Consider the following 11,829-nt stretch of genomic DNA (forward strand, 5'->3'; position numbering starts at 1 on the left):
GTACAACATTGCTGTCCCATTCTCAACAGCAACGACAGCACAGGTGTTACAGAATGCCACTCCCAGTGCCGTCACACAGCAGGCTGGACTGGTCCCTCTTGGAGCCAACATGGCCGCTACACAGCTCAACGCCGCCTCCGTCACATATGTGACAGGCTCTGGAGCTGGTGTTGTGTCTGGTTCAGGAGACGGGCTGGTCACGATACCAGAGGCAGGGATGGTGCCTGGTACAATCAGCTGCATAGGCAATGGAATAGCGACAGCAGCATCAGACAGTAGTATGGGGTCCATCCCAGCATCGAGTATAGTTTCTGCTCAGAGTGGAACGTTGTCAACTGCACTGACATTGCTGACAAGTACTCCTGCTTCTGCCAGCACCGTATCAAAGTCGGGAGTTGTCGCAAACCAGTCCCTGTCTTCTGTTCGTACATACACGCCTATCGCTCCAGCTCCAAGTCTAACCAGAGTGGCTACCAGTCTCACTCAAGTCCCCCCAAGCAGTAGTCAGTTTGTGGTTAACACTAGTGGAGCCAGTAACCAAACTGTTATGATGGACACAGGAGCAAACAACCAAGAGACAAGGGTAGTCATCAGTGAAGTTGAACTATCTGTTGAAAAGGAACCATCCGCCAGCGACGCATCCAAAACACAGAATGAAGAGGCTAAGAAACGCTGCCACGTGTGTGACAAGGTGTTCTGTAGCTCCCAGAGCATGCTCCGGCACCTGAGGGTGCTACATGGAGTGGAGACTGGGCCCTTCCCCTCCAAGTGCGCAGTGCCAGGCTGCAGTGCCAGCTACCGCTGCGTGAGGGAGCTGGTGACTCACTACAGTGCAGTACATCAAGCAAATGTGGAGGTAAATTTGAATCTTTGTTATTGCAGCTCATAGCTAAGGAGACAGGTCCTTTTTTGATTTAAACATTTTGGACATCCGTACAGTAATTTTGCATTAACTTCTGTTCTATGTCACTAGTTAGATGTAACTTCAACTCTCTGCTACCATGTCAATATGTAATTGTTGATTTGCTGGTTCCACATCCCAGGTTGAGGACTTGACGTTTGACTCGGTAGAACAGTTCATGACTTGGAAGCGACAAGAGGAGGCTGTGACAGGAGCCAAGTTCCCCAAGAGCACTGGTTCCAGTAAGAGTAGCAAGGTGAGCTGAGTGAGGCATCACAAATAAACGGAAATCAAACAGACTGAAAAATATATTTTATTGTTTGATGATAATGATATATCCTTGGTTGCATACAATAAACCATTTGGTCCATGGGCAGTGTTGCTTAACCACTAGACTACATTGTATGTGCGGTAGTATGTACTGTCTAGTGGTTAGGAACACTGCCTCTGAACCAAAAGGTTGAGAGTTTGAATCCTGGCTGTTGTTCTTAGGACAGCACCACTGTTTGATTGTGCATATAAAAATGTTAGGGAAATTGATTAATATTGCATGGGTTTTAAAGCATGAACCTGTTACAATTATTGCCGTGCATACTCGGCAAATTGAACAAAACATTTGCTACCTTAAACATTAACACAGTAGTCTCTCGCTAATGACTTTAATGATAGACACCCTGTGACTGTGGGGCATGCACTGGTTGTTAATTATTTCTGGATGTACAATGTATATTGAAGCCCTACAGTGACAATTACCTGTAGGGTGCACTCCCTATGGTATTTGTGATGTCAATTAAGTGGAAGGTAAGGGATCCTGTTTAGGAAGACTAGTGAATTTTCAAATCTTCAAATGAATGAAAGGAAACAGTATCAGTGCTACTAAGCTTTGAACCATTTGATGTCATAACATCCTCCTACAGTGTACGTTGTTTCTATGCAGTTCCTTTTTGTCACTTTCACTTCAAATGCCTTTGCTGATTATGGTCTTATTAGGATTTTCTGTCTCTAACTCTTTTTTAAATATGCAATTTTTTTTGGTAAGGTGAAGCTCCAAACCTCGTAAGATCCCAATTTACAGGCAATAACACCCACAGAATCAGTTGTTTGTAGTTGTCTAATAAAATTAAAGGTAAATGTAATAAAGGTATCCACCAACCATCGCCTAGAGGTGGAAAGGAAGTTGTAAGATCAAAGCTGATACTGATCACTTTGATCCATTATTTGAAGCTTCTAGTACTTAGCAACACTATCAATAGCCTGGAGGAGGGTGTTATACAATGTACTCCTGTTTCTTATTATTAATGTATGCATGTATTTGACATGTGCACCTGAGTCTTAGAGCCTTTCCTCAGGGCCTGCCTGGGATGCGAACCCAGAACCTTTGGATTCTAAGTCAGTTACCACTAAACTTTGCTGACAAACTTTGTGATTTCCCCCAGACGCACCAGTACCTGTACTTCTCCTGCCATAGAAACGGCAGCAGTAAGCCTCATCTCAAGCCAGAGGACCTCGCCAAGCCCAGAAAACGGTGACAGAAAACACTTTCATATCTTTTGATTCATCATGTTACATTGTAGAAGAATTACGTTGTGTCACGTTGCATGATTATTCCTTTGTGTGAAGTGTAGTAAATTCGTTATGCCATGTTGAAAGTAGTTTATTAGTGGTCAAAGGATATTGTAATTGGAAGCAACCTTTCATCTCCATTATTGAGTTATCCTCCCTATGATTTACTTTCGTTTTTATTTTTTGGATTGGAATTTGATACCGGTAGATACCGGTATTCATTTTGTTTTCTACCTCAGTATATGTAGTTATATTTCAGTGTGTTTTTTGCTTGCATGTCTCTATATGAATACAAGAGAATCACGGAAGGAGGGGGAAATGGTGCTTAACCACAGGCTGGGAGGCAGTGAATATGGACAGAATTGCCGAGAAATTCTCAATAATGAATAAAACAAGAAATTCACAACATCTCTAAATACTTCATTGATTTTTTTCATGTAAATTGTAATTCCATGTTTCTCCAGTCGGAAACCGCGCGGATCAGTCAAACTCAACTCTGTCTGTCTGGCGAGGATGTCTGCCAAGATTGCAGCGGATGGGGAAGTCACTGTCAGGTGGGTTATTTCCAATTTTCAGTTTTATATAAAACTAACCCGGCAGAAGTACAAGGTACATGTACTTACATCTGAATTGAGTTTTTACAAACTTACAATTGATTGCAATCTTACATATGGTACTGATGCTCTATAAGTATAACATCTTCTAATAAAACAATACCGTACAGAAAACTGCTGGCACTCTACACATGCCAAGGAAGGGTAAATGTTAAGGGACAGATTTGTTATGATAAAGATGGATGTCTTGAAAATTCTGATATTGTCATTGACCAAACATCCAACAAAAAGCATGAAAAATCAGGGTTTTGCGCAGGCGCAGTACATTCTGCCGACGTGCTTCACATTGCATAGAAACTGAAAACATGAAGAGACTCAAAACATGCAATTTGCATGAATTAATTCAAGGTTGTAGGAAGAAATCTGAGCAAGGTACATTGTACAATTTTCCTGTAAATTGTTTTCAGCCAATCTTTTTCGAATTTCAGCTGGATGATTACAAGGTAAAGTGGACTCAGTTCATTCATTACATGGAGAATTTGCCATTATTTCTATCATCATCGTCAGTCTTATAGCTGATCTGCTGTAGCAAATAGTAATTTGCCATTTCCTGTAAAACTGTAGCTTTTGGCACTCATTATCACATTATTCTTGATCCGAAAATTATAGGTGAGACATAACAGAGTTGAATGTTATGGTAATCATAATGTGGTAACCATAATGCATTCTTCCCATTGCAGGTATGTTATGACTCACACGAACCACACTCTACCCTCCGGTAATGTCCACGCAATCGTGCCGCGCTGTCAAGATGCAACACCAGAGGGACAAACCAATCTGCCAGACAAAGAGGGAGAGACAGCTTCAGTTGTCACAGTGGATGGTAGTTGTTGTTTTTTTCTTATCACACGATACACCTCATTTTCAAGTGTTCTGAGCCAGCTTTGCAATGTCTTTTTGACCAGAAAGAGAAAGGGTTATTTGACTTCAAAGGGGTGTGTAAGTTTGTTAACTTGCTACATGCATCTTTGAGTCGATTTTTTAAAAACTCTGTTTTTCTATCCCAGGTGAAGACATCGGAGTATCAGCAAGGCCCAGCGCACATTCCAACCACAGTACCTCCAACAAGAGGTCTGCCGGCTTGCAAAAACAGATAACTCAAATAAACGAAGACATTGCAAAACTTCAGACTCACCTAAGCTCAGATAAGGTGGACAAAGTGCAGGCCAGTCACATAGAAACGGTTGTGCAGGCTTTACTTGTCCATTGTGGGTTAGAAGAAGATGAGGAAGGGACAGGGAAGAGGAAGAGTGATGTTGGAGATGAGCAGAAGATGAAGAAGATGAAAACGTTACATGTCTGTGAGAAGTGCGGGATGCCTGCAGGTAGAGGTGGGGGGGCTGGGAAGAGAGTCGGCAGAAAGCCAGGACGGAAACCAAAACAGCAGCAAGACAGGAACGACACCTCAGGCGAACAAGGGCAACAGAAAGCGCGGGAGAATCCGTACGCACGGCCCACGTCGTCACAATGCGGCAGTCTTCGTTCCCAGAGGTTTCAGCGACGTAGAAATAAAATGGAGTCAAGAGAGGACACGGGACAGACACAGGACGTGGAAATAGGTGTAGCAAAAGTGGGAGAGCCACAGCAAGAGCCTGCTGAAACAACTGATGGAGAGACAGAAGTTAACAGAGAGAAAAGAGATGAAGAACAGGATGCCACCTCTTCCTCTAACACTGCAGACAGATGTGAGGATAGTCAGCCATCTGAACATCTAGCATCAGCCTTACTTGAGCTGGCCTCACACTCACAACAAGACACTGGACTCTGAGAAACCCCAGAATATATGACAGAAGAAAAATTCACCTGTATAGCTTAATACAAAATAAATAAAACAACAGTTTTATGGCATATTACGTAATATTCTACCTGGATGTGTAACATTTTTTTGGTATGTTGGGTATTATCTCACAACTGTTGTGAAACATTGACAATTTTCATACAAAACTGCTCAATGGTCAGAATATAAAGCACACAGTCCAAAAATGATTGAAATATACTATAGTAAACTGAATGTTGCTGCCAGGTACTGGAGTGTTGTGTCATATTTTCTTTCCCACAGTCAACTGCTGGGAAAAATTAACATTTTCTTGTTAAAATTTACTGTATATGTAACAACGTTTCTTTGTTAGTCGAGCGGCATAGTTAAAATTGTGCAAATTCGTCTAAAAGCACCAAATTTGGCACGCTTGCAGTTAAACCTATTATTCTAAGCAAATCTAAATACATGTATAGAGACATTTCAATTTTTGCCCGTGAGTAATTTTCTATTATTTTTTGGGTATATAGCCAAGAAAATCATTTTCACTTAAAAAGTACAGTATGGCCACGGACTATGTAATGTGGTATGGCTATGTATTAAAAACCACTTTGTGGAAGAACATGTTATGGAATAACAATTTAGCTTTGAGTTTCCCTACTCCTTCGCATTTGGGCTCTGAATCAATTTCCTTGTGTCAAATTACCAGTAGCTAGACTTACCCTGACCTTAGTCTCCAGATAGTCTGGTAAGGTGTGTGAATTTTCACATACTAACAAGTTAGCTTCATACATATTGTTGACCCGTCTAGCATATTCTGTCTCTAATTGCTTACATGAAAGTCACCAGGAAGGTGAGGAGACATTGAAAAGTGCTTGTTAGCACAGCAGAATACTAGTATTACAGACCATTATTGACCTAAGAAAATGTGGGGGACGTCCGTAAGGCATCGTAGAAGGACTTGATTGGCAGAGCTAAAGAACAGGTATATTTTCGTAACGTCTTCTACAACTTGTAATGCATTTTGATATTTGCTGCGGTATGTGGCCCCACTGCATGGATTAACTTCCAAGGATTAGGAGGTTGAAACCCCGATTGGGCACGGTTGTGAGATTGTGAACTTAAATTTCAGGTGTAGGCGTAAAGCCGGCGGCCCCGGGCCGTGAATGTATTGCTAAACCTCTTCATGGAAAAAGCTAAGTAAATTAAACACGCCAGAAGGGAATGAGTAACCTTGCATGGCTGATAATGCGAGCCGCATTGCACACTCGTACTACATGTATATAGGCTTTCCACATTACGCCCACATGCTACACCTGAAATCCACTAACCCAGCATGGTCGCTGGGTATTCAAATCATAATCATTATGGCGTCGATGTAAAAGCCTTTAAAGCCACTGGAAGAAATGATAACGACAACCTTCACCTTACCATAAGCTGCCTGTATTTAGTATTCAAACAGACTAGAAAATAGGTTATAACCTTTTTTTTACATCATTTACATTCCTGTCCTTTTTGGTGGTTTGTTTGGCATACTTTTGGTTCAATATGTCTTGCAACTTGACAATTTTCTTTCCAATTAGCCGGCATTGGCTTTTCAAATACGGGGCGCGATAAACAATAGTGTACGTGGGAAACCGTTTTGGGTTTTCACAGTTCTTTTCAATTTTCAAGAGTTCTCAAAAGCGTTTTGTAAATAACTGGCATCTACTTTACTTTCCCACGTATATCCAGACAAAAGATGACGTCTGTAATTATCACTAATGAGTTTTACATACAATGCATGTGCTCATTACTCGGGTGAGCCGTTGATGACTGCAGGTAGAGCATCACAGTACAATACTTAAGATAAATGTAAAATTCACTTCAAATGAAAGAAAAGTCGACTTGAGAGCCTTCGCTGATGTTTTACACAAGCTGTGCACATCTTGAGATGCGGGGAAATTGACCCTATTCGCCTCATTCGCGCATACAATATGATGCCTCATCTTCACAGGCGTCACCAATTATGCTACGTAACGATTTTCTTCGAACAGGTATATTAAGGGTTTTTTCCACCCGCGAGATGTTGCCCAGGAATATAGGCGCCAGCATGAAGTACTGAAGTACCTGTTTGTCCCTCTTTCCTCAAGTGATGTTACTGAGGCTCCTTTCCCGTACACGCCGATCACTGAACGGCCATTGAACGACCGAAATATAGATGATAGACAGACGGGCAGGCAGACAGACAGGCAGGTAGACAGACAGGTAGATAGCGATAGATAGACAGGTAGGAAATGTGACTTCAACATTAGCGGTACTGTCCAGCGGAAAGAGGTCTGTCAGCTCTGGGTCATCATATTTCAGAAGCCCGGGGATGAAATCTACAAACGTTATTTTTCCTTAGCCTTGGCAACATGTGGTTATATATAGTTTATGACGTAGATCTAATTAGAGGGCTAGATTGAATTACTGACAAAAGGCTCTGATGGTAGAATCTGGCAGGAGGACACATCCACACTCGCGAAGTTGCAACTACAAAATCCCTCGTCAAATTATTTTCCCTATGGCCAGCGTGGAGACTACAAACAACATGTAGATTTTTGGACGTAGGTCAAAATCCAGGGCTCTTTTCATTCCATTCAACTTTTAATTTTTCTCATTTCATTTCTTTCTTTGTGATAATGAAACGTGCATTGCCGGCATTAAGGTAAGATAACGGTCACACGGTATACCTGGTCAGATTTCTCTATACTATATGCCTAGGTCAGCGTAGGATAACTTATGACCTTTCAAAGCTTCTCTTGTTTGAAGCGATGTCTACTTAGTTTGAATTTACGGGATAAACAGTAACTTAAGTGTTTAGCGGTGGTTGGATTTGTCTCGAATTTTGCTTGCGGTGGTCGCCTTCTATCTTTTGTAAGAAAAACGAGAGAGCTCAGTTAGGATAAGTAACTAATACTGTTGGCGTTGCCTGAATTTTTTTAAATTCTATTTTGCATCGCTCACACGTTTCTATCCTGGGAGCAGTTGGTAGAGAAGGTCCAACATCGCTTCAGAGACCTAGTGCGTGGCCTGTACACGAGAATTGGCAGTAAGTCAATTAAATTACTTTGCTGCCAGATGGGCCGAAGAATATTCTGTGTGTAAATGTCAGGGTCGATGTCCAAGAAGTCTGATGTACATTGACCTCTATTTAAACCGTTCGCCAACTATCACAAGGCAAACTTTTAAGTTTGTGAATGTGCAAAAAAAAACCAATGAACGATTCCCCCACTAAACACCCACCGGTTATGAGTGGATCCTCCAATATGAAAATGCAAATACAAAACTTATTGCCAGTATATATAGATTGTTCCTTTACGTTTGAGTCTTACCTCTCTTGCACAGTACTGACGTGCAGCCTCTCTCTGATTGGCTGTAATGTTGACTAGTTATTTGAATGACGGCAAGCCGTTGGTACTTCCATCAGATGGTAACGTATGCCGCAGTCTGTACGGCTGTCACATCGTTAATTGGCACATTGTCGCACCGGCCAGGGCCATGATTTCGGCGTAACAGCCTTAAATTCTAGCTTACATTTGCGTTAACGTTGTTGAGTCCGATGCTGACTGGACCCTAGATTGAGAATAACATTTCAGAAGCATTTGTCTTGGACTTCAGGATATACCTTTAGCTGCTGAGGCAAACGCTTTCCTGCTGCTTGATTTTTATGGTAGAGAATAGCGAAGAAAATACATCCCGGGAGGGATTCGTACCACTGTCGGGCACAGGTTGTTCAGAGGACACGACGTTAGAGCGACCAAGACGCCACAGCACCGGAGCTTCCCAGCTGGGCGCCGGGAACATTTTCATCATGATCCCGGCCAACAACACCACGGACCACCGCGCCTGGAGCCTGGAGCACGGCGTGTCGGCCACTATCATGGGGGTTTACCTCACCATAGTAGGTAAGTGACATTCTGTAATTACATCACGGTGTCTGACACAAAAGATGAACGGGTGTTTCAGATGAGCGTTTTTCATGTTATCATTTATTGCCCTGGTCTTCTGAGAAGTGTGTTGAAAGACAAAGAATTACTCTTAATGTAAGAGATTTTTCTGCCGTAAGTTACCGCACACGCTCAAGCTAGTGTCGATTTCAATGATTTACGTCAGAATGGGTGATAGATACCATACCATATGGATGAAATGAAATTTGTAAAAACAAAAGAATACACGAGCGAGCGAGTGCATAGATTTTTCCCTATGTTGTACAACACTTCATTTTCAGAGATGTGTATACCAGTATTTGTTGGGGAAATTTGAATTAAACGTGCATTCCACTTGTCTAACATAAAATGATGGCTTTGCATGGCCTAATAGCGGTAAAGGCAAATGGAGGTCTTAAATAAAAAGTCAAAGGTTAGGCAAGGGCTTTCTTAAAGCAAAGGCTTTCGTAAAGTTTGGTAGATGTCTTAACGTGAAGTCATTCCACAGTACAGTCGCACGATACAGAAAGGTCGCCGCTGACTACGTTTTATCACAGCCCGCTTGAATAAATTCAAGTTCGTTCAACTCGGCGACATGCGAATAACCGCTGAGAGTTAATACCTGAAGTCCAACTATCGTGAGACATACTAATGAAGTCCAACTCTCGTCGTGAGACATACTGATGAGCCTGTCAGCGATTGTTCCGTTCCATCTCCTATAGCAGGTGTAGCTGTCAGATAATATGCTTAGTAAGGCTTGTGCGTTTGCTGTAGGTAGGCGCCGGGGTACGATCATTTGCACAAGGCAGCAGGCTTAAGTGTTATACTGTAAAGTCTGAGCGCGTCATATCAGGTCATCATCAAATGTCCTAATCTTATACTAAGTGTGTTGAGAGTCATACTCTAAAGTAGTGTAAGCGATTTTTTTTTGGTTTCTGTAGTAAATATCGCACAGTCAATTTAGCGTCGATCAGTGGGCTTATCTTTATTTTAGCTTACCTATGGCCTAATGCCGACATCCCTAATACCAACACCTCTAAAGTCTAAGATAAGGCAAGGACCAATGATACACGTCGCGTAATCGCCGTTCGATCGCAAAATGAAGGCATTCATAGGATAGCCGTGCATGTATCCTGCAAAATTCAGCTGCCTTGATACGGCAGGCTGTCTCAAATCATTGTCAGTGGTTGGTTCTGTCACAGACTGCATGAATTAATTCAAGTCAAGACGTCGAAACCGTACGACTCGGCGACCTGCAACTTCGTAGGTAAGAGCGCCGTGGAATAATCATTGGTAGACGTTCATGTCTGGAGCCGGTCTTACATTTAAATTGGTTCCACACAGTGATTTTACATGAAGTTCACCCATCGTTAGACATACTAACGAGACTATTCAGTGAGTGTTCCGTTCCACTTCGGTTCGCATGAGAACCTTTGCAAATATCTACAGACGCCACGACTACCCATGGTATTTAGTTTGAATCATTGAAACTGTCACATAGAACATATCACCTTTTTCTGACGAAATCAACTACTGTATGTACTCAACTACGTTCCGCATATTTCAACAACATAAGGACGTATGCCCTACATTCTGTTTGTACTTTACCTCAGGACAATGGACAATGGCCAACATCAGAAAACAACATTTTCAATGTACATATACGTCATTCGAGTAGATAAAAAGGGCTACCGCATTCATTATGCATCAAAATGTCTTGATTGTATAAGGATGCACTCAAATACGTTCCGCATTTTTCAAAAACATATCTGCCACACGGCCGAATGACCTACATTTTATTCTTTGCCTCATAACAGTTGCTAATGTTAACAGACAATTCTCAACGTACTTCAAATATGTCATATAGAGTAAAAAAAAGACACATGACGCACGAAAACGCGTGTGATTGTGAAAGGAGGAAGGACTGGTTGGTAGTAATTAGGTCAGACCTACAATGTAGCTCCGTGTAAGGGCTTCCGAGTGGCATAGCATTTGCAACATAATATTGTCATGTGCCAGGAGGCGAGTTACAAATAAGGAGCACGCCAACGCACGCCGCTTGGCGTCGAAGGTGTCGCCGAAAATGCGTTCTAGATCTCTGTCTGGAGTAGCTGCCAGATAGCATAAAGGCCTGCCACGCACTATCGTTTATCAAATCAGCAAACTTTAGCGCTATGTATTTTTTTTTCAAATTCGGATTTAAGAACTGCGATTCATCTCTGCTTTTAGTGAAACCCTGATATTATAGTGATGTTTAACACCAGCAGGGGTTGACTAAAAGTAGGACTGGCTCAGTATCAGTAACTCCAGCGCTATGTTATCGCCTAGGTCTGGTGGCGACCGTCGGTAACGCTACAGTGGTGCTGATGTTTATCCTGAAGTGGAGACAGCTCTGCCGCAAGGCGCCGAACCTGCTCGTCATCAACCTAGCCGCAGCCAACCTCTGCGTAACCATATTTGGGTATCCCTTTTCTGCGTTATCAGGCTACGCCCACCAATGGTTATTCTCTGACGCCATCTGCACGGTAAGAACCACTTGAAAACAATATGAAAGTACTTTGTAGTGTTTCTGTACTCTATGCATAGTTGAACGTTCAGTCAAGGGGTGTGCAGTTCTAAGAAAAAGTCCGGAGCTTTGTGGTCGGTGTTAAGTACAAAAGATAGTTTTTTTTTGTTGTTGTTGTTGGTGTTCAGTATTAGTGATAGGTCACGTTTGCGTGGATAGTGTTCAGTACCAAGGACAGGTCACGTTTGTGTAGCCGAATATCATAATCAATGTCTTGGTGTGCAAAGAAAAGTATTTTGAAAAAGTACAGGAGGAGGGAAGAAGCCAACAGGTCACGTTTTATCACGTACGCCCGTAGCTTTTATGTTCTACATCTAAGTGTGTACCTCTCCTGGAGGAAGCTCAAATCATGTTAAGGGTGGAAATATAATGCCATTAGGCAGAGCTTGAAATGCCTCGTGGCCTGTCACGCAAGCATGTAGCTTTTAAATGTGGAAGTGCATTTCATAATCAACGTCTTGGAGTGCAACTATCCTGTC

The 11,829-nt window shown here is 42.2% G+C and overlaps 2 protein-coding genes across 2 annotated transcripts in view; both read left to right on the top strand.

The window, feature by feature from the left end:
• Positions 1-7: 7 nt before the first annotated feature.
• LOC109469092 lies at positions 8-5,474 on the top strand (the record flags this gene model as incomplete). Its single annotated transcript, XM_019767476.1, has 6 exons — positions 8-856; positions 1,044-1,157; positions 2,338-2,426; positions 2,929-3,018; positions 3,759-3,901; positions 4,086-5,474. Coding segments are annotated over 6 exons (2,046 nt in total), but the record flags the coding sequence as incomplete, so codon positions are not given.
• A 2,886-nt stretch (positions 5,475-8,360) lies between these two features.
• Positions 8,361-11,829, top strand: part of LOC109469140 (rhodopsin, G0-coupled-like) — a 9,044-nt gene continuing 5,575 nt past the window's right edge. Inside the window, exons 1-2 of the mRNA XM_019767541.1 lie at positions 8,361-8,763; positions 11,113-11,309. Coding sequence (XP_019623100.1) covers positions 8,526-8,763; positions 11,113-11,309 — 435 coding nt within the window. The 5' untranslated portion in view covers positions 8,361-8,525. The remainder of the gene's footprint in view (positions 8,764-11,112; positions 11,310-11,829) is intronic.

Source organism: Branchiostoma belcheri, unplaced genomic scaffold, assembly GCF_001625305.1.
Source record: "Branchiostoma belcheri isolate BF01 breed outbred unplaced genomic scaffold, Haploidv18h27 scaffold20, whole genome shotgun sequence".
Lineage (NCBI taxonomy): Eukaryota > Metazoa > Chordata > Leptocardii > Amphioxiformes > Branchiostomatidae > Branchiostoma > Branchiostoma belcheri.